A 24,203-nucleotide genomic window follows, 5' to 3' on the forward strand; every position below is an offset into this window, starting at 1 on the left:
AGATTCTGATAGAGTTTGCTATGTTAGAAAATCGCATTGAAAAATATGATGAAACCATTCAATCTAATAAAAACTTGGATGATCAACTACTTAATTGGTTGCTAGAACGGAAGAAATTGGGAGATACAATTTCATTAGAGATGTTTGCAGATAAAGCATTGAAACTTATGAACGAGTTTGATGAATCGTCATTGGAAACAGAAGAAAAAAGCTGGCCGTGTAGAATTAAGAATCGTTATAATCTACCAAAGTATCGAAAGATGTTTCAGATTTTCCAAAAAGATGATGAGGCTAATCAATCTAATGTGGAAAAAATAGAAGAAGAAGAAAATTCGACAGCAGAATCGCACAAATTAAAGAAGTTAAAAAATGTAAAGTCTTGCGATACATTGCCAGACGACTTTGACTCATTGTCAGGCGTGATAATAGAAGATATTGATGAAAGTATTGTAGAAGCTATGGTAACAACAAGAGTAAAAAGTCCGAATTTTGATGATATATTGTTTGATAAACCGGAATACCCTGATTTTCCAACAGAGTGAATACTGAGTTAAGTGAATACTGAGCTCTTCCAAGCTGAAAAAGAAGGATAATTTAATAGAATATTTCTATTTTTATGTAAAAATCGGAAAAGAAGAACATCAGGAAATGAATTGGAAAATAATGAATGCGCAGAAAAGACTGAAAATGATGAAAGAAGTATAGTATCCAGCTAATCAGATTTATGCCCGGTTTCTTCATCTTCCGATAACTTTATCCGACAAATACCTCGCAGAATCGACGAATTGAATCATTCGACGGACACCTTTATCTGGAGGATAGCTATCGGGAGGTGTGAAGAAACCGGGCATTAGAGGATAAAGAGATGAGAAATTTTTAAAATTATATTTGCATAGACGGCTTGAGACAAGTTGCTAAAATTATATATATATATGCACACACATACATACATACATATATTATATAATTTTATATTATCGAAGATTTTAAAATTTTAGGTTATCGAAGAGTTTTCTACGGATGTGATTAATATAATGCATACAAGAGAAAAAATGAATATTTTATACATATATATAAATAACCTTTATATTGTCTCTTTTCCTCTTCTTATTTCTTAGTTGCACATAAACTATTGATTTGTATTTTCTCTGGAAATCATTTTTAATTGTAAGAATTTATTTGTAAATATTAATATAATGTGTGTATTTATGTATTACAATACTTTAATACACAATGGGTTTATAATTACAGAGTTAAAATTTATAAAAATCTGTGTGCCAGAAATTAATATATAACATAATATATTATATATTAATATAATAAAATAATATATAATATATTAATACAATAAAAAATAAATAATGAGTTTGGACAGCAAGATTTAATTATTATTTGTATTTTTAAGCAAAAATGAAAATTTTTCAAACTATTTGTGATGCGGGCTAACTGTCGGATATATCAAATTAATTAATCAAACTGATAATATTTTTATTTGAAATAAAAGAATTTTGTATTTAATGAAAAAAATGAGGTCGGAAGTTTTTAACAATTTCTTTGCATTCTGAGAAAAAGTTTTATTAAACATTTTTTTGTGTCACGAATTAAATTATACAATATGTTTTAATATTATCTGACAGGCGCGCTTTAGTTTTAAATATGAATGATACTTAATATTCTAGTGTCTCTCTTTAAATTTAAAACTGCTATTTATTACATCTTTTATAATACTCTTTTTTTGTTATACATGGTTTCTTTTCTTTTCTATATCGTTTTATTTAGTTTATTTTGCAAACTCTATCTAAAAAATAAATGTTTTGGTACATAGATTTTTATGACTTTTAATTTTTCAATTGTAGACTTATGACATATTCTGAACCGACATATTTTAAGCAAGTCTTTTATCTTAATTATACTTGCTTGCTATACAATAAAATAGATTTTGTTCGTTATAATACGCAAATTTTTAAAAATCTACTTTGCAAATTACAGAAAAATCAAGTGAGTGAACATTATTATATGATTGAAAATTATTCGAATGAGATCATATTTCATATTATGTCATGATCTCGATAATTTTAATGATTTAATATATGTTATTAATTATTTTTTTGCAATAAAGAGCAAAGTAAATAATCTCAATGCGCAAAAGATTTTAGTATTACAATTTTAGGATTCATTAAAAATATAATTAAAAATAAAAATGTTGCGTTTTTTTATCTAAGTTAGATTGTAGAAGATAAGAATCAAATTGTGCATGGTGAAAAACTAAATGATATAAAAAAAAATATTGTCAGAAACTTTTATGGACTTAAAATTAATTACGATAAAACTGTTTGACAAACAAGTCGTTGAAGATTTATTATTAATTTTATTTTATTAATTTACCAATCAATCTGATAAAAATTTGGATAACCAACTACTTAATTGGTTGCTAGAGCGGAAAAAAACGGGAGATACAATTTCATATGCGATGCTTATAGATAAAATATTGAAACTTGGACGAATTTGATGGACCATCAAAAGAAACGGGAAAAAGAAGCTGGTTGTGGAGAATTAAGAAACGTTATAATCTGCTAGAGTCTCGAAAGACGCATGAGATTTTGCAAAATGTCATCCAAAAAGATGATGAAGCTAATCAATCTAATATAATAAAATTTATTCAAGAATTCTGTCAGCAGTTAGAGGAGGAAAATATTGATAAAGAGAATATTTATAATATTATTGAAACACGCATAGACGTCATATAAAAATGTCTTGTTCCAATCTTGCTAGGCCAACGTGCAGACAAAAGAAAAATCACAGAAAAATAAATCGACACTAAAAAATTAAAAAGAGCTCTCCAACTGTTATATTTTGCACAAATGTTAATAACAATCTACCACTCTTTTTACAAGAACATGAAAATGACTATGAAAATCAAAGAGTATCAAAACATTGCGAGCAGATTGCTTGTCGCTAAATTACAAGAAAATACCTCAATGGAAGAATCGAAAAATTTCGCATTATGGTACAAAAATCTATTTAAGGCATTTGTGACAGATCATCAAGAAAAAAGAAATATAACAGGCAAAGTGCTTTTATTTGTTGACAATCGCAACGCATCCTTTCGGAGAAGATTATGCAAGATGATCCTGGTTTCGAAATGTTGTTTTTTTCCGACAAACGCAGTCTCATTTTTTGAATCGCTATATCCAGAAATTATTTAAAAAATCGATCGAACTTTCCATAATTTTGTATTAAAATATATAGATAATTCCTCTTGTGAAGCTAAAGAATTCAATAGAGATTATAATATAAATTATTGTACTAGCATCTGCAAGCCATGGAAACTCATCGCGTCTGAAGATATAGAAAAATTATGGAGAAGATTTTTACGACAAGATCATCAAACACAAGAAGATACTCCGACCTTAAATTCTATCAATTTACAGGATTAATTAATTATATAACAAGAAAGGATACCATTTCTAAGAAAATTTTGGTAATGCAAACTTTTTGCATAGAGACTGAAAGAGAAGAACGTCAAGAATAAAAGGAAAATACTGAAGTCACTGAAAACACGAGAGAAAAGAGAAAGAGAAGACATTCAAAAATATTTTATGCCAATTTATAAATCAGAGAGAAAGCTAATAATGATATAATATAAGAAAATCTCTCAAACAAGAGGCTTCAAATGAAATATCAAACAAAATACTCAGCTCTAGCGGAAAAGTTGAATAATTAGAAAACATTATTGGATATGCGTAAGAAATATCAAAAGAAATATGTGTAAAAATATTGCTTTTTTGTATGTAAAGTTGTTTCGTATTGTGCTATCTCGATATTTGATTATTAAAACATACAATATTATTCTAAAAATGTTGTCCTCATTCATAATGCATTGATAAACTTTTCAGTACCAAGGATTGAAAAAAGATTAAATAATTTCCTAGAACTTTTAAAACACGATCGCGATTCAGCTGTATCTACTTGGGATCAGCGGTTAGAAATTATTATGGTTTTATTTAAAATTTTAATCAGTAATAAGTTTTAATACAATGCCTGAGAAGTTCCGAAATTTTTGTTAATTTAAAATCTTGAAATCGTTTTTGATGGTAACTGAATTCCTGCTCGAAGATACAATTGATGAGGTCAAGATTGAGAGGACGGAACAGCACTACGAGAATTCAAAATGTTTTTCTTCTTTTTATTTTTTTACTGGATTCCCGTTTTTCTTGGATACTGGTTTATATATATATTTTACGTGAGTATTTTACACTGTGGATTTTTTTTTCTATTAATTTTTTCTATCTATTACCGATCTTTGATCTCATGCTCGGTGACGCGTCAACAAAAAAAGGCCCTACACAGTATTACTTTAGTGGGCAACCTCTCGGGCAACTTTTGCCATCTCGGATATCGGTTTTCCGATAAAAACACTTTACTATATCGACAGATAAATACAAGCCGTCAATGTCATCGAGCCGATATCTTAAAAAGCGTCAAAAGAACAACAGATTATATAATTAAATGGAACTTAGCATAGTGTACATTATCATTATTATTGAGAATATTGTGACATTTTAGATTCTGTTTTATTTACATGACTTCAGATATATATGCTGAATTTTTTGAACATGAGGACGAGGAAGATTATGATATGTTAATTTTAATTTGCAAACCATATACTCTTCGACCGCGGTCAGATTTAAATATGTATGATGAAAACAAATTTATTGCACGATTTTGTTTGTGTAGACGTCAACATAACGCTTTCTCTTATTTTACTCCTTTTTTTTGTTGTGAAATATATGATATTTTTTGTGTGAAATATGCAATATTTACATGTTTGTTTTCCTTCTATACGGGCAGAGTTTGGCCAAATTTATTTCAAGTAATAAATTATAAATAAGGAATAGAACACTACAATTATATGTAAACAACGAAGAATATTTTATTTGAAACTAAATATATTTCTTAGCAATCAAGAAATTTTTATTTTTATTTATATTAAAATTTGTTTGACTAAATTAATTCCAATTTTTATTTTAATACAAATTTATTCAAATTGTATATGTGTATACGTGCGCCCAACTTTATTTGTCATCTTATATATCATCTTATTGTAAATTGTAGGCAATAACATCCTAGCAGATATCACTGTGCGTAATCAGAAAACATCGAAAATGCGATAATATTACTGTTAGTGAGTCGTCAAATGACTTTTAAACAATGTTTTTATTTACATTCGTTCGAAACGTTTTTCTCAAGAGCAACTAATCGCAACAACTTTCAGTTACTATCATAATTTTCAACGCTTCCTATCGTGTAGCAAGAAGTTTTTGGAGTCTCTCTGAAATCAGTAACAGTGAAATAAAGTTTTGTATTAAAATAATTTTAGATATAAAAAAGCTCGTTATGTCATCCAAACATAAACTAAAAAGAACTCAACTTTCGAAAGAACAGCACATTCAAATTCAACAGATGTCAAAAGATGGTATCTCTACAAACATAATTGCTGCAGAATTTGGAATTGCTAAATCATCTGTTCGCAGAATAGTGAATAAAGAAATATCAGTGGAGCAAGTAGCAGACATGGAAAGAAAGAGGAGCCGGTTTATCAAATATAAAGAATTGGACCAACAATTGTTTGAATGGTATCAAGAGTGGAAAGCATCGGGGAAGACAATTTCCTACGAGATACTCTATGAAAAAATGAAAGAAATCATAGACAATGTTGAGGGACCATTAAATTCAAACAAGCGTCATGAATGGTTGAGAAGATTTATAAAATATTACGGGATACACACACAATCAAAGCGCATGGTAAAAGTCAATTGTCAAAAGACGGATATGATATTAATTAATTGGTTGTTAAAACAGAAAATATTAGCAAGAGTATTTACAAAATCGAAATTTAATAAGAAAATTCTGAAATTTATGGCCAAGTTTGGTGGATCATTATTATCTTATGGACAAGAAAAGTGGCTGCGCAGATTTAAAAAATGTCATAAAATTTTGACAGAGTCTGTCATTTTGTCAGGAAACAAGCTAACAGATGATCAATCTGATCATAATTTGGATAAAGAACTATTTAATTGGTTGCTAGAGCGGAGAAAATTAGGAAATATTTCGTACGAGATGTTTACAAAGAAAACATTGAAACTTATGGACGAGTTTGGTGGACTGTCAAAAGAAATGCAACAAAAAAGCTGGCTGTGGAGAATTAAGCATCGTTATAATCTGCGAAAGTCTCGAAGGATTGATATTTCGCAAAATGTCAGCCAAAGAGATGACGAAGCTAATCAATCTAATGTGTAAAAATTTGTTCAAAAATTCAGTCAGCGGTTAGAGAAGGAAAATGATTGACAGAGAGAATATTTATAATATGATCGAAAAACATACGTAAAATCTAAAATCTAAAAACACGAAATAAAAACAGAAACAGAAAACACTCAAAAATATTTTATGCCAATTAATAAAAACTAATTAATAATAAAGTAGAGGAAGATTTTAAACAAGAGCTTCAAACGAAATATCAAACGACGTACTCAACTTTGAGGGAAAAATCGAAAAAGAAGAATTTTAAGGGCCGATTGTTCCGATTTCTTGGTAGATTTACCCGTCAATCACCCATTAGGTAAATATCAGTAGTTGTTGTTTTATCTATTGGTAAAGTTTACCTACGAGTTAAATTGTTATCACCAAGAGGTCATTTTACTCGGTATTCCAATTACCAAATAAGGTCTCTATTTAACAGGTAAAGTAATGATCTTAGGTTATATTATGTTTTACGTTATGTTTTATTATTGAGAATATTGTGACGTTTTAGATTCTATTTTACTGACGACATGGCTTTAGATGTATATGTGGAACTTTTTGAACATGAGGAGGAGGAAAATCATGATATATTAATTTTAATTTGCAAACCATATACTCTTCGACCGCGGTCAGATTTAAATATGTATGATGAAAACAAATTTATTGCACGATTTTGTTTGTGTAGACGTCAACATAATTGTGACGTTTTAGATTCTATTTTACTGACGACATGGCTTTAGATGTATATGTGGAACTTTTTTAACATGACGAGGAAGATTATAATTTATTAATTTTGATTCGCAACCATATACTCAACCATAGACTACGGCCAGATTTTTAAAATATGTACGATGCAACCGAATTTATCGCACGATTTAAATTTTGTAAAGAAACAGTTCTTAGAATAGTTGATCTTATAAATTTACAAACAAAAATAATGAGGTAAATACAATCAATAAAATAAAATGGTAGAATATTTATTATGATTTTATTGTAATATAATTAATGTGTAATTAATTATAATATAATAAACTTATCTCTTTTTTATTTTTTAAGGACAATGCTAAACACCAATATATTAGTTATTATTGATGTTGCGTTTCTGCACAACTGGAACTGTTCAGATTACTATAGCTGATTTTGTATTATGAATTCATAAATCTACCGTATGCAGAATTAAAAAAAAAATAACAATCGCTCTGGCTTCTGAATGACATTGTTACATACATTTTCCAGAAAACACAGAAAAAACACGTCAAAAGTTTTACAATATTGTTAAATTTTTTCGTGTCATTGGTGCAATAGATTGTATTCATATTAAAATTCATTCACCAGGTATATTAAGTAAACCATACAATTTAGATGTTTTTTAAATTTATATTTCTCTTGTAAAAAAATTATTGAATATATTTTTATAATTTGTTTAGGCGGATACGAAGTAGAAGTTTTCCGAAACAGATAAAGTATCTTCAGTGTTAATATGCAAACAGTATATAACAGTGAACTACAACTTCAAGAAATGGTAACTCGATGGCCTGGTTCAACTCACGATGATATTTTCGATGATAGTTATTTACATGCCAGATTTGTTCAGGGCGAAATGCAAGATGATCTTATTAGAAGATAATGGATATCCCTGTATTCAATTTTTAATGATTCCTTTATTGCAAACGCGTAATCGTGCTGAAGAATTGTAACATGTTGCAAATACGAAAGCAAATTATTATTGAACCTGCCTTTGCCACTGTTTAAGCTATTGTAATCGCGATAGCAGTATTACATAATATTGCTCGTTAAATAAATAATCTTAATCTACGAGTTAATTTCGAAATGGAACAATCGATTGAAGCAGAATATCATGAAAATGAAACAGCGACATTAAATAATGTTCGAGCTAATGCAAAAAAAAAATATTAATTGATACATGTTTTACAAGAGGTTTGCAATATTTCTAAAATTTTGTTTAAAGAAAGATACTTTTTCAAGATTTAATATTTATCCCTATCTTTCTAGATTACAGCCATAACTTACATTGCAATATATTATCTTTTTTAATCAATTCTTCGATTTTTTGTATAATTGCAGAGAAATGTGAATTATTATTATGTATATATATATATCAGATTATTTAAATATTTTCCATTATATAAAATATATATATAATAAAATAATAAATATCCAACTTACTCTTTTTTTCGTATTAAATTTTAAATAAATAATCTTGTATTATTCTATTCGTCAGATACATCACAATATCCAATAGATATTAAAATGATATTAATGTAACCTTACTTATTAATGACAAGAAATTAGCATTATACAAACCGGAAGTGCATTTTCATACATATCTACTAACTATCCAAAATAGGTATTTATATCATTGAACAACAATGTTAAATGAAACCTGTCGGTAAACTGATGTGTATATTTTATCTGTAAGATAGCCACCTATTAGTTAGTAATTTTCCCAAGAAGTTGGAACAATCGGCCCTTTTAGTGCCGTGGTATCTCGCAGCGAACGGTAAAATCGAACACGCGGGAAAAACAGATCGATTGCCGTCATAGCGCGGAGTTAATATCGACGTGGCAATATGCTAATAGGTCACGGTATCACGACATTTTATTGTTAAAGTTTAATGAGATCAGTGATATTGATCATAAAGGTTACCGCGGCAGATAGCGGAGGCTAAAATAACGCAGTGACCTTTACGATCGCGTGTATGATATCGACATAATGTCCGGCGGTATAGTACCACCACTGATTACATTACTTTTTTTTTTCGCGATCTAAACCCGTTCCGTGTAAACTGAATTATCTATGCACCGCGATCGGCATGCTCATCTTACGCAATGCCGTTCCACCACGTGGATTTCATTGTTTCCTGAGTTTCCGCGAGTTAAAATTACCTCCATTACCTCGATGATTTTTTTTTCGCAATCATCGCGTTGTCATGCGCAAGCATACTCATGTTTTTTTTTTTTTTTTTAAATTAGCACATGCAGCATTGTAAAAGATGCTTTAGGAAGAATACAATCTTCTTCGTTTGTTCACTTTAAAAAATAATGTACTTAAATATCTTTGAGAATTTCGATTACTGACAGCTGTGCCGATTAAGCTTTTTGCGAGGTTGAGTTGCAATTCAAATGACTATATCGCGGGGCTTAAATCATGCACTGGCGTATGCAAATACGCATTCCGCAGCGGGAACCATCGTCATCGCGATGCTGCGGAACGTAAACCTTCCATAACAGTCTACGCAAATGGATCTGGTCTGAATTGCGCTTTAACGCGTTCGCGGGCATACGCACGTGTTCGCGAGATCACGCATAGCTAACACGGTTGTTAGATACAGGGCGTAGGTAGGTAGGTAGATCTACTCTCCCTGCCTACGGTGACTGCCCGTCGAGAGCCGATGAACCCCGTGTGCTCCGAACGAAACCCTGGAGGTTGAGGCAAGGTGGCGGCCCCGGGGCGTCGGGTCACCCAGATTTCAATCTAGATACAGCATTCCACGGTTAATTAGTACTGGCTGACTGGCCATGAGCTCCGTCATTGGGACGAACTCCTGCTACGCGCGTAGACTATCCGCAGCGCCCATCGTGAATCACACGCGGGCGTATGTGTACGTACACGTGATAGGTTACGGCGAGGTGTTTATGTATACGTTATGTACACGCATACGTCTAGTCATTACACGTGATGCTTCTCGTATCTGTATTTGCACGAGCCGGTAGCCGAGCACTGCTCGACTCGTCGTCGAGCATGCGAAACGATCGATATATATCTGGCCGACTGGCACGTTCGCGGCCAGTCGATAATTCGATTCCAAATATAAGTAGCCTTTATTTCGGCCGATTTTTAAGTGATTGGGTGCGAGTCGTAGTCTGACATGTTCGAATTTTGGGTATGCAGATATTTTATCGTGGACCCTGCGTAGCCTAGGTCACGGAATTTAATTTCAAATCGAGAATCTCACAACACGATTTATTAATCTAATAAATCGTGTTATGAGATTCTCTATTTGAAATAATGAATATATATTCATTATTTCAAACGATATATATATGCTATCTTATCAGATTGAGAAAGGAAAAGGATTTGGGTAGAAGTACGCTTCAAGATTTCAGTTTATATTTTTGTTTTTTCCAGAGTCTATGATTTATTATCGTATACATGGGGCGATGTCTAAAAAAATTATTCATCATTAGATTTTTATCTCTGCATTCTTATAATTTTTCTGGTCGGCGAGGTACTTGCATAATACTTGCAAAATTTATAGAGGAAATATTCAGACACGCAGCACAATTTCGCAGCGTAATTCGCCACGATATTAAAAAAAGGCAGTAAATCGCAGTAAATCGTACGGAAAGCTAAACTGGTGTTGATCAACTTATGTATTCTCGTGTTGTCATAACATTTCTCACCTGCGAAAGTCGCGAAGATTTGCGCACGACTTTGGAGACATATTGGTTTGATTGTGAAAGAAAGTTAAGGCCGAGAAAAGAAGGATTCGCGCGCGACCAACGGCAGTGCATTGTCGTGCGCCAGGAAACGTTTCCGAGAGGAGAAACGAGATCGAGAGACGTCGATCGATCGATCGCACGACGTCCCGCTCAGGATGCAAAGAAACTTCTCGCCGTCGTGTTTCTCCTTGTTTCGCCCATCGACACGACGGAGAGCAAGCGCGCGCGAATAAACGAAGATATACGCGCGACACGCGAGCACTCTCACTCTTACCCGGAAACAGAAGGTCGCGCGAATGCAAGAACTGCGATTTAATCTCTCCCGCGATTCCGCAATAGGACATTTTTTTTTTCCACTTACATCATGCACTTGATAAATCTTTCCAGTTTTAATTGATTCCTGAAGCTAGAACTTTTCATTCTCAGAGATTTATTATAAAAGTATATTGCTTATCTCGTAGTCACGCGTGACCTTTCGCCTAACCAAAATCGCGAATCCGGTCGAGAGTTAATTACGCTTCCACCGTCATCAATTACAATTACGGACAGGTCGGAAATCGCCGACGTAAATCCATCCCTGCAAAACAATAATCCTATCCACGGCGCGGTATAGCCGGGGACTCGGTCGATCTTCAGCGGGATCAAGATCTTAAAGACGCCCGGAGGTTGCCTTAAGGTCGAGGAAACAACGTGCAGGACAGACGGCAGCAACAGCAGCGCACAGCAGGCTGCAGGAGCAATCTCCCGGACAATTAGCCCGCAGTTCGTGACGGGTACCTCCTCCTGGGTCCTCTCCCGATATGCCTTTCTGCTTCTTCTTCTTCTTCTTCTTCTTCTTTGGCTCCCCCTTGTCCTCCTCTACAACTGACCAGGATTCTTCCTCTTTCCCGCTCGATTCTCCCCCTCCTCGTCGCAGCCTTTCCTTCTCTTCTCGCGGCCTCACCCTACCACTTTTTCTCTCATCCGAAGAGACGAAGATAGACGCCGGAGAGACAGAGAGATAGATAGAAAGAAAGAAGGAGAGAGCGAAAATAGAAATAAGAGAGAGAGACAAAGATCCTACGTCTCTTCTTCCCAGAGAATCTCGGAGATCCTACACTCTATCTACCGTTTATACCCTAATGACCTGGCAGGTGCGGCGCCGGCGTGCCCTCTTCGTACGGGGCCACCCGGTACGTGATGCCTCCGAAAGGATCCGTGAGATCAACGCGCGTCTCGCATTAACGCATTATTTTTAGGAAAGTTGATTTTGAGCGTCTGATAAGCGAAAATATCTTTCGAATAAACGTTCGAGATTTTTTAAATTATTAAAAAATCCGAAGTTGTTTTGAATATATATTATAATCTACCATGATTTGCATTTATAGAATTTATATCGCTTCTTGTCCGTAAGAGGCTTTCAGAGAAATTAAATAGAGATGTGAGAGGAATGAGCGGCGAGGAGTGAATAGCAAATCTGATTAAAGTGAGAAACTTGAATCTCAAAGAAAGTGAAATTATCCTCGTCACTGTATGTAGTACCGCGTCATGGACAATCTCTCAATCCGCGTGCTTCCTGCGGAATAATAATAAGAGAAGGACAGAGCCCTTTCACTCGTCGATAGAGAACGCTTCGGTGGCTTCGGAGAAAAGCGTGTGACTAGTCTGACAAATTGGCACGGTACTTCCAACGGAGACGCCGCTCGGTAGGATCGACGGCCCTCGATCACTCAAGAGTAATTAATTATCGGCCGGCCACACTACCACCTAGGAGATCGTGTGCCGATCGCGCTTGGCAAACGCTTGGCTGAAAGAGAGACGCGTGGCGTGGGCGAGGTGCGAACGATCCATTCATTATACGCCATCGGCGGTCTCTTGTCCACCTTGTCTCCCGCCTGTCGTGATTGTGGTCTACGCCACTCTTTCGTTATTGTCGCACGCGTGAATATGGGACACGGTCTTTCATTATCGCGCGCGTAACAAATCGTTTCTTCCCCGCGACCGACATTGGCGGGATCTCGAAATTGCTCCATTTGTGCCGAAGGCGCGTGTCCCTCGTTACGTTTCTGTACGAGACGACTACAAGTCGTCTGGCTGGACATTTATGAACACGTCCATAGAAACAAGTACCAAATTAAAAGAGCGTATGAGATTCAAACGAGTTAGAAATAGAAGGCAAATTGTGCTTTATTTTCGAATAATTGGATCGAAATGAGATCTGCTATGTAGACGTGTGTAAGAAATCCGGAGACGATTGCTTCGTTAATATGGTCGGACAGTTAGTGATCGCCAGAGGTGATTAATTGCGAAAGGCTCGCGACGTTAGAACGTCGGGTTAGTTTGCCAAGATAGGAGAGACCCAAGCAGGAGAAAAAGAGGGAGAGAGAGATGGATTAAGAAAACGTGGGAGGTGTGAACAATCCATTAATTATAGTGTATAAGCTCGGTTATATTCTAAACCGTTGTGCAATCTCAATAATATAATTACTTGTTATCTGTTAATATCTTTAAACTTTATCGTAATATTTTGAATAGTGTGTAATAATACAATATTTATTTTAATTTTTTACACAATTTTTATTTCAAATTATTTCTATGTAAAATTTCGGATATATAAAATAATTTTGATATTTAAAATATTTACAATTTATAATTTATTAATATCAGTTATGTGATATGGTAAGCCTGTGGATTTAGAAGAAACGTAGTTCCATCAATATAAATTCGAATATTTGAAATTCATTTTATGAATGTATTTAAAGATGACCATCCATCATTAAGACATAGCATGTCGAGTGTCAGTCGCTATTCATTTTTCACGGTGATCAAGTCGATACTCTTAATTGATTTCATAATTTAACTTCCATTGGTTACCTCATCAAATCGATGAGACAGAAAGATGCGACGCGAACGAAGAACGGGAACGACTCATCGTCAGTTTACGTGATATTTCATGGTCACTTGAGAACAGTTTATCGGTTTCGCGAATAGGTCTACGTGCTTTAGTGCTTTGCGAGAAGATATTCCGCAGCTCATTTATGTCGATAGCGGGAGACAATGAGATAAAGGCGTTCGTGACGATTAGCTCTGCATTTCTATTGTTCACCTCAATTTTGTTTTTTCGTCAGCAGAGTTTTTCAAAGACTTTGCACAACAAAATCACATGCTTAAAGATAAATAGCGATGAGTAAGAAGAATATCTTATTATTTTGATCGAAAGATTTAAAATGTAATTTTCTTGCAATTAAAAATTACATTATTTGCAAATTATTTCAATATTTTAATTAAAAAGTTATTACAAAAAAATACATAAATAATACAATAATGAAAAAATACATAAATATAATACAATAATAAAAAGAAAATTTAATTAATTATATGTTTTGATTAAAGTATCCTTGTATAATTATTCTTCTTGGAAGCAGCGCAACAGCGCTAATGGCAGACGACACTCGTTTCCTTTATCTCGATCTCCCGGACAGTCACGACCGAAGGAATTCGATTAGGGCAGATTAGTCCGGATTCGTGGGGATCGTCGTCCTGACGTCTCAGGATACAGGACTGATACTGCACCAGCGCGGCCGCAGGGCTCTCGGAACGAGACGTCAGATCGCGAAGACAAAGCCATCCGTCCGAGTGGCCGAGTGGACGGGCGCATTCCATCGCCTTACGAGGCGTCGCATGCACACCAATACAGGGGCCCCTACACGCATATAAAACCCATACACTTTACGGTCGGATTTGAACCTGGAAGCCTGCGGTTGCGTCTGTACCGTGGGGTCATGTGACCCCTCTCTCTTACTCTTTTTCTCTCAGAGAAAGAGAAACGGACGAGTCGGGATGCTCGGGGTCGTAGCTCGAACCTGCCCACCGGCCCCGAACGATCGTAGGCCCGAAAATGGGACTAACGATCTTCTCAAAGTGCCGGTAATGCTCCTCGAGATACATCGATCGCGCGCGTGCATACGTGCGTGCGTGCGTGTCTCGGTTGGCCGAATTTCGGGCATCGGGACGCCCGACTATAATTGGGAAAGAGGCAGCTAATCGTAGAGCTCGCAGTATGTAATTCGTATGTTGTGTGGAATATTTCGACGGTGTCTTGGAGCGATTCAATTATCTCTCGGAGCATTTCGATCGTTCCATATCAACATCGTTGAATCTCGTCATTCTTGATCCGGATATCTCGAATCCTGACATTCGCTGGATAGATAGATGATAGATAGATGCGTTCGACAAGTCATAGAAAAACATGAAAAATGTACAGGAAAAAGACAAAAATATCTTTTATTTTGCATTTTTAATTTAAATAAAATTACACCAGCATTATTACATATTTATATTTATTACTTTATAAAGTTCTGTGTCTATATTAGATTCAATTATTGTACCTAAATTTTCTGCACAAGTACAAAAGAGAGAGTTTTAAATATTTATAAATTATATTATCTAGTATTATTTTTATAATATTGATATCCTGAAACATAGAAGAATTAAAAATCCGAATTTTAAATTTAACTTGTATCCGTCTTTTCTTCCCCAATACATTCTAATTATTTTTTAATATCGATGAAACGTGTTACCAACCGGTTGAAGGTTTCCCGAGAGAACCATCGCGATACATTAATCCTTTAATATCATTTTACAAGGCAATCTACATACGCGTAAAGTTTTGAGAAAGACGACACCAGTCAACATTCTTATCTTGATCTCCTGCCTTGACACCTAAAAAAGAATATCGATCGGCGTCATCTCGCTGCGTGTATATCTTCTCTTTTTACTTGTCTCGTTGATCCACTTTTTCACTCGTTCAGGCGGTTATTTTTTTTCGATATCCTCCGAAGGAAACGTCGTCTTAAACGCTCGCGAAGGGCTGAGGTTGAAGAAGGGGGCTCACGTTCATTTATACGCTCGTAGAAGATACGACCTCAGAGCGAGAAGTCTCCTCCATGACCTGAACCGGTCCGCCTCGCGATCGTTCTACGCGGATCAGCGGTTCTCAGCTTTCGACGATACGAGTAAGGAGGATACGAGTTAAATAAAAAAAAAAAAAAAGGAAACTTATATATGTTAGATAATTTAGATAGATAATTTAGATAATGCATTATTTTTCTCAAAGTAAATTATTCAATGCTGGTTCTTTTTAATTAAATCTAGATTTTAGATTAATTAATAGGACGTTGTTTGCCAATCATTAACAGCGTTGGTGGAAGGCAATAATAATAAAAGAGTGATTATTCTTTTTATTGTTATGAATATTTTGCGGTGCAAATTTTGCTTATTAAAATCTAATCTATTATAAAAATCTTTGTTGCTTTTGCACGCAAACACGTTGCTATTGGCGTGGGCGGGTAGGCGGCGCGCGTTTCTCTCTTTCGAACCACGCGGAATTAGTTACGGCGATGTACCGCGCTGTGAGGTCAATAAGATTCACCCCGGATCCTGCCAATAAACCGAGACGAGCTTGAAACGAAATCTCATATCGCGTAGGCCGGAAGTCGTCGCGGATGAGCGCGATCGGCGGCCGCGTTCGCAAGGCAATCAATCGGCAAGGGAAAAAATCGAATTCGTAGCGATAAATTAAATTACGAGCCATGAATAGATCGTTAACGTTTGATTCATCGCGGAATCGAGAATCGATTGGAAACGCGAAAACAGCTCAGCACGAACATCACTGATCTGCGTGTTTTCTCTTGATATACACAGCAATCCATCGACACAGTGTCATAAACTATGATATTCGACAATTTAGACCAAGTTTGCAGACTTTTACATAACGCATGTTATGCCCGATATGGTTATTTATAAAACAGAGGTTAAAGAGAGCGATTGTGCCTCAGTGACTGGCACAGTAGCTACACTATTTGAAAATTTGGCTTAAATTTAACATATATCATATATCTCAAACAGTTCACATAAATTTTTTGTTGATTTAATATCATGTGTATATTTTAAATGGTAACATTAATGACTATTATGTTAATATTTTAACATAAAATGAATGCAAACTTCATAATAATTTGAAATAAATTTTGTGTAAAATTACCATATTTTTAATGATAAAATTATATATATATAACTTGGAAAAATATTATTGAAACAGTCTGTAATCACTCTCACTTCTATTGTAGAATAAAATCAACATTTTTTTCTGTAAATTTTAATAGATAAATCCTGTTACTAATAATACGGAACATATCTATTGTGTAAAATTAAAAACTGCACATTGAGTTTTTTTTACATTTTTTTCAGTTGTTTTAATAATTTAATATTTGAGTTCAATTAACACAACAGCAAATATACAGTATAAATATTATATTCATCATACGCTTAAATTTCTTTAAATCATTTACCTTTACAACATGATTAATATTATATCGATATTATCAATATATTAATAATTAAATGGGATATTTAATTAAGCGTACACAATATGCATCGAAATAAATTGTTGGGAAGTATATATATAAACTATGCGTCTGCTCTCTGTGTTAAAGGGCTCGGGTTCAAATCCAGCCAGAAAAATCGAATATATTCGATCGCTATCTCTCGGAAGGCAATGGCAAACCACCGAGAGTATCTTGCCAAGAGAACTTCTCTAATCTAGGTCGTTCGGAACCGGCATTAATTTGTAGGTCCCATATGTCTGCGGAAAACCATAAAAAGGTGCACACCATAGATATATGTAGAGAGGTCACCATCCTCTGAGAAGAGGTACGGATTGGGGATGGTAAACTGAGCGTTCACGTGCGATAAAAATAATGAGCGTCATAAAAATAAGGAATTTTATGTTTCGCTACAGGGTTAATGTGCTTTGTGTGCGAGGTCGTTGCAACAGTTGGTAATGCTTCGTACATCGGTTATCGGTTTTACGATCGTTTGGGAAGTACCGTGATCTCGTTTCGTCTGCTCCGGAGAAGAATTATTTGCCATTCCGGATGTCCCGCTTATCACTGGCGGAGATAAGAATTTCGCATTTATATTTCGGGTGATTCGTAAAGATTACTACCAGGTCGACGCGATACGCATCCGAAAGCGTTTTATGATCCGCGCGTCTTCAGATATACGCAAGAAACATGATTCTTTATAACAGGAATTACTATAAGTCATTCTTTCTCATGTCTCGACGAATAAACAAGCTGAGATAGTATGAATATTTATTTAAGATTGTTTAAATATACTGTTCGACCTACTTCATATCCATGCCAGATGTAACACTATGTCTACAAAAACAAAGATAGATAATTTTAAAAGTAGTAGAACTTTTCTTTTACACAGGTGCGAATAAAATCAGATATATCCACTTACAAATTATTTAATTTTGTCATAAATTTATAACTTTATAATGAAACAATTGTGCGTGTAATTTTTTTAAAAATATTTTAAATACGAAAAAAATGAAATTTCGATATGTTTGCAACAAGAGTATTATAAAATGTAACGTCAAAAGAATGTAATGTCTTATGCTAAATATTTATCACACGCATAATACTCGATCGACGTATTAATTTCAATCGACTAAGCTTCGTAGTTCAAGGGGAAAAAATGTATATCATTAATAAATTGTAAATAAGTCTATCTTACAAAAACGCGAAGCGCTCGTTAGGCTTACGTAAGCTATTATATAATATTGTATCTCGTGTGGTATATATCGGTAACTGTGTGATCTGTGCGGGGCAAATAAAGCAGACGGGCGGATAACGCGGTCGCGAATAACAAGCGAAAAGAGATGACACACCGACGACCCAGTCATCTGGCAGATCCACTCGTCGTACATCAGAATGTTGGCTTGCGCGTGGCCGTTTTATCGCTTGGTTGTTTAGATTACACAACAACGCAACGACCATGGAGACCGTCACCTTTTTTCTCGGTGACACGTCACCTTTGACTTTTGCATCGCGACGTGCCTTCTCGCAAGAAGCAGCGTATGTAGATACGTGCTCGCGCGAAACGACCTAATCTACACGCGGTTGCCTATCTGCTAATGCGCGCGCGCGCAACGAACACGTATCTCTTCCATTGGAAATTTTTCATTTGGCACCGAGACCCCGTTACGTCTCCTCTTTCGACTCGCGGAAACATCGGATCGAAAAAAGAAATATGGAGATTGTACGCGCATACGCACGCTGCGGGTCTCTCCAGATAACAGAAATGTCAGCAACTGTCAGTATGGTAACGGTAATGATGGCAGCTCTACCTGGCGAATTATTTTTATTTTATTATCAGTTATCGTTGAATATCGCTTCTTCGTACAAGTTGTATGGTGTTGAAACTTTTCGTTTGGCTTTCTCGCGACTTCTCCTGTCAAGGCTGAGAGGTCTAAACGTCAGGCATCCGGCGTATCGGTTAATCTTACGGTATTCGCTTTAAAAACTCGACACGATTGGTGTATATTTTTTGTATTCATTGAGCAACATCTGTACAGAAAAAAGAAATCGATTTAATCTACGATATTAATTTAACTTCTCTTGAACTGTTTTATTTGAAATATATCTTGTATTTCAATAACAGTAATTTTTATGTACACGCGAACACATCTGATAATAAAGATAACGAATATATACGCATCGTGATATAAATATAAACTGACGAATCTGCATCGCTTTCACGCGGAATTATTCTGCGCGCGATTTCCTTATAAACGGATCACGCTAGTTGACCTCCGGTCATAATTACGTGTAGGTCAAAGCATTAATGGCTTGGCCTACGCAATTGTTCTCGAGGATGCAGCGTGCGTAAATAAGCAACGACTCGACCCTGACGCATACAGCCTCTTGTTCGGTGACCATGCGGTTGGTCCAGCATGGTTCATAGACCAACGACCGTGACGCTCACTTAAAGCTTACCCGCACGTATCCCTCGATAGAATGCCGTGTATGTTCTTTTTGTAAAATGCAAATCCCCTCGCATACGAGGGAGAGACCGTGACGTGCGAACAGGATCGCGAAGAACTTTGCAGAGTGCATTTTGGTGAGACTATGCTTACAGTCGATTTGCATAATACAAAATTATTTTTTCTTTTATACGACTATTGTGTGCCAAGGACAGTAGTTGATTTAATAATTAAATATTTGAATTGTGGGAATTATATATAGCAGTATCGCGCGATAATCAAATTTTATCATTAACATATCAAGAAATAAAAAATGATTATCTTAAATTTATGACTTTATTTATATAACAAATACCTAAAGAGATACACAATTTTTTAAAATAATATTTAAAAGATTTTTAACAAAATTTTTACATAGCATGATGATTTTAAAAATATTCTGTCTTTATCATAATTTCTTCAAATATTTATTATATACATAATATCCAAATGTGGCATTACTATATCATACATGCAGATCACTAACAGTGTAAACGGCGCAATCATTGCTTGTTGAGCAAATAATTCGCAGCTGACTATGGTGATCTTTATCTCATTTATGAACACGCGTCAGAATTCTGTTTTTTATCGCCTTAGGCACGGGCGTCTCCCGCGTTCCTTTCCGTTCCGATTCCCAGACTTTCATTTCAAGGAAAGATCGATATCGGGTTTTTAAAGGCGCAAAAGCGTAGCGGATTCGTTCATCTTCGGCCAAAAGAAAATAGGACTGTCTAATTTCAGCCTTGACTGCCTTTTAAACGTTATTCAGAAGTGGAAAGATACACACAGTATCAACATCATATTTTATATGTCAGAAATATAAATTTGAAAGTAACTCAAGTCTACATAATATTTCTAATGCGAGGCTACTTTTTTTCTATTTAAGAACATCTAAATTTAAAAAAGTACGACTTTTATTTTTGCTGACGCAGTTTATTTTAAAATCCCTATTGTTTTTTTTTTTTTAATAATTGATTTCTTTGATTAATCAATTTGTTATTTGTTTATTATAAATTCATTATGTAGTTTTTTGCGGTTATTACATTAATCTTAAAATAATTTTAATGGTATCGATGCGCTTGAAGTTACTTTAAAAAGAACGCATCCTTATCGAACAAAGACTAGAAAAATGCAATACTGATATTGGACGAGTACATTGTGCAAGACTTGGACGAGATAAGAGTAGGTGTACATGTGTGCGTATAAGATGTCTCGTGCGAGAATTGTCGTAAATGTCTTCATCCGTAAGATATGAGATGCCGTGGGCGTCCGCGAGCGCGCCGACCTATGTGTGGACACTGCTTTCGGATGTGTTAAGTCCGTAAAAAGAATCCGGAGTGAGTAAAGATGGGATAGAAGCAATATGGCGTCCCGTATCGAGATACGTGAAAGCGAAATTCGCGAAATAATATAATTTTCTTGCAAAGTTTTTCGGATAAGTATGCACGACACAAAACATTCCCCTTTCCGAATATCGCATTCATATATGTCAATCCCTATTACAAGTTCCTCTAATATTATAAAATACCGCCAAATTTTTTATTTTTAATGATCTACATTTACTATTTAATTAAAAATTTTTCATAAAAATAATAGGGTATCTAATCCTAATTTTTTAATAAATTTATTTAAATTTATTTTAATTTAAAGTAATAAAATCTTTTCTAATTTTTATTATATTTCACCATAAATAAATATTTTAATTTAATAACTTTAAATAATAATATTTTTTTAATAATTATATTAAATTTATTTATATTTTAAAAAAGAGCAGAACGGAAGATGAAATATAAAAATTTTGATTTCCTAATTCTTTTAAAATTGAGTTGACATGTTGAGTATTAGGCCATCACTAAAATATATTTGATTGGTTTTTGATTCTTTGTTTTTTTCTTATTCGAGTTTTATTAACCGGTATATTTTATATTAAAAATCTTGTGATATTACACATTGAGAGAGAGAGAGAGAGAGAGAGAGAGAGAGAGAGAGAGAGAGAGAGAGAGAGAGAGAGACAGAGAATTCAATTCTTCTAAAAATATTTGACATTTGAGTATTATATTATCCAACTTTATATTTTGCAATTACTGTCTCTAATTAGCGTAATTTCTCATGTGCGTTTCACCACGTCAGACACAATCGACGATTCTCGTACGTGACGTATGTACGAGCGCATATACTGATTAGCTCTCCTAGATATATTCCCGAAGCGGTGAAATTCCAACGAGATTCAGAGCTTAGAGTCCTCGTTGCGTGTTGGCGTTATACGTGGGTTGGGCACCACGTTTAGCTCCCCAACACAATGATATATCCTGGGCCGCGTATATACGCGGAATAGGTCGAGACCCCGGTGTGTCAGAGGTGAAGCCGCACCCTGCATTGTGTCCTGCCCACGTGACCGTCATGCAAGTCGTCATTCGTGTCAGCGTGAATCTGCGACCGTAAAGATTTCGACGCCCAAACTTGGATGTCGAAGTCGGAATGAAAAATGTACGTTACGTTTTAATTATGGTTTTAATTAAGATCGTTTAAATGAATCGTCGAGAGAAAACCTTTATTTTGACTGGCTATGTATTCAAAATACAACTTTAATTAAGTTATACTCTGCAGTAATATATTGTTAGAAAGGAGTCACGAAGAGTTTGAAAGGTGGCATATATCTATTAATCACGGACGAGATGCTAGATCGACGAAATCATAGATAAATATATTATTCGATTTAATAGATATATTAACTTAATTATCTTGGGTTATTGATTATAATTCGATTATCGTGTCAGAAGCGAGCTACACCCCACATTGTATCGCCTACGCAATTTCTCAGTATCAGACATGTCTGAATAGATATATTCTTGCAAGTATATCGCTGCTCGCAAAGGTTGCGGCTTATGTTATATATTACTTTTTGTACTATTTGCTGGATTGCGTGGCTATAAAGGCTCATTATGAGTCAATCACAATTTTTCAAATTGCTTTGATCTTTTTTTTTTTTTTTTTTTTTGCACGAAGAATCATCTTCGGAATTATGATATCTGAGAGGCCAAGATCGTCTCTGTATTATAATGCCGACCTTATTGGATAAGGAGACGATACATCACACGCATGCAGTCATCGTCTTCATGAATTTCATAAGAGGCTGCTTAATCCATAAAATTATTAACACGATGCCGAGAGTCATGGATAGGCATGTCTATTCTTACTTCCTCTTATTCTTTTTCTTTTATCGACGTCAGATCTTAATCTATTGCGCGCGACATTTATAAAACACATTATCGTTTAAAGTATTTTCTTTCGAAACATTAAATAATTTATCACCCGCATCTCTCATGAGGATGCTACTTTTTCACAAGTAGAATTACCGACAGTTTGACTTGAAGTAAAGGCTTAGAAAAAAATAATAAAATTTCTATAAATTTTTTATTTGTTTGGGAAACATGAACATTACATTAACCAACGTGTTTATTTTTGTTTCAGGTAAGCAGAATGTTTTGTGCGGAGATCCGAGAGACATGCTGAGCGCGGAGAGAATCGCTCGCTGCTCTCGTGAAAATCGTAGCCAAGGTATATTACACGTTCACTATGATCCGATCGCATCGACGAAGTTCGGTAATGTACATCGATGGCCATATTTCTGTCTCTCGTATCGCTATATTGTCGGCCGCGTACCCCGAGGAATTCTCACACTTTGGTGCGCCTCGCGATTGCGAGGAAATCTAAAATGAAACGCCTGTCCGCTGAAAGTGCAGCGCCTAAAGACACGTAGGTTGAAAGATTTACGAGAGCGTTGACCTTTCGCGCTTTAACACGGCCATTCCGCGTCTCTTTTTTTTTTCAACCAAGACGTATTCATACATGTTTGCGCATGAAACATAACGGCGAAAGATTCCACGGAAATAATTAATTTAATGATCTATGTGGATTAATATTGCGATTCTTCTACGACTTCCGAAAATATCACGCTGGTTACGGAAGGACATATAATATATATTTGCAGATGCGAGATGAATTATATATAAATGAAACGTAAAGAGAAGACGCGAGAAATATATATATTCTTGAGGCGCATTAAATGTTAGATCAGTAGCACACGATAATCACCTAATTAAGGAGGATTCATGGCTAAAGGGTCGAGATTAAATACGTGAGACGGACGCTTTCAATCGCATCGCTATTATACAGTTGTTTCAAAACATTTGACATGTTCGGTCGCAACGCTAATTACCACATCGTCGATGCGAGCCAATTATCGCGAACGATATAAGCCACGACAACGTATCATTAATATCGCGTTTCAACGCATTCCATCGTTCATCGGACTCGTTACGAGCCGCGAATCGAGGGATCGACAACGAGATCGATCGATGAGCCGTTCGTCTCGATCGTCAGAATTTATTGAAGCGCTAACCTTTCGTGTTTTCACTGTGTGTTCTCTTTCTTTCTCTCTTGCCGCCTCCTTCTCGGCGAGTTCGATTCTCGTCACGAGGCACAACATTCCTTTTTTTTTTTTTTTTTTTTTTTTTTTTTTTTCTCCTTATCTCGACATTAATAAAAGAACGTGTTTTATTTCATAGATTTTTTTTTTTTTTTTATAATA

At 35.0% G+C, this 24,203-nt stretch overlaps 2 protein-coding genes and 1 pseudogene across 7 annotated transcripts in view; all 3 read left to right on the forward strand.

Annotated features, from left to right (window-relative positions):
* The window catches only part of LOC115246178 (uncharacterized protein KIAA1522-like), a 312,320-nt gene that overhangs the window by 199,493 nt on the left and 88,624 nt on the right, over nucleotides 1-24,203 (forward strand). For 2 of the 5 annotated variants that reach the window (XM_029824830.1, XM_029824833.1), the window contains exon 4: nucleotides 23,084-23,170. The exons of the other annotated variants lie outside the window; for them this stretch is intronic. In XM_029824830.1, coding sequence (XP_029680690.1) covers nucleotides 23,084-23,170 — 87 coding nt within the window. The remainder of the gene's footprint in view (nucleotides 1-23,083; nucleotides 23,171-24,203) is intronic. 5 annotated transcript variants of the gene reach the window in all.
* Nucleotides 1,771-6,973, forward strand: LOC115246181. 2 transcript variants are annotated; one of them, XM_029824839.1, is made up of 3 exons: nucleotides 1,771-3,981; nucleotides 4,117-6,619; nucleotides 6,812-6,973. In XM_029824839.1, exon 2 carries the CDS (start codon nucleotides 5,398-5,400, stop codon nucleotides 6,298-6,300), a length of 903 nt encoding a protein of 300 aa, XP_029680699.1. In that variant the 5' UTR covers nucleotides 1,771-3,981; nucleotides 4,117-5,397; the 3' UTR covers nucleotides 6,301-6,619; nucleotides 6,812-6,973. The 2 variants fall into 2 exon arrangements, with proteins under 2 accessions (XP_029680699.1, XP_029680698.1); XM_029824838.1 differs by lacking the exon at nucleotides 1,771-3,981 and having other exon boundaries at nucleotides 4,042-6,619.
* LOC115246183 lies at nucleotides 7,014-8,390 on the forward strand (annotated as a pseudogene).

The sequence above is a fragment of the Formica exsecta genome, unplaced genomic scaffold, assembly GCF_003651465.1.
Source record: "Formica exsecta isolate Colony F162 unplaced genomic scaffold, ASM365146v1 scaffold14, whole genome shotgun sequence".
Classification (NCBI taxonomy): domain Eukaryota; kingdom Metazoa; phylum Arthropoda; class Insecta; order Hymenoptera; family Formicidae; genus Formica; species Formica exsecta.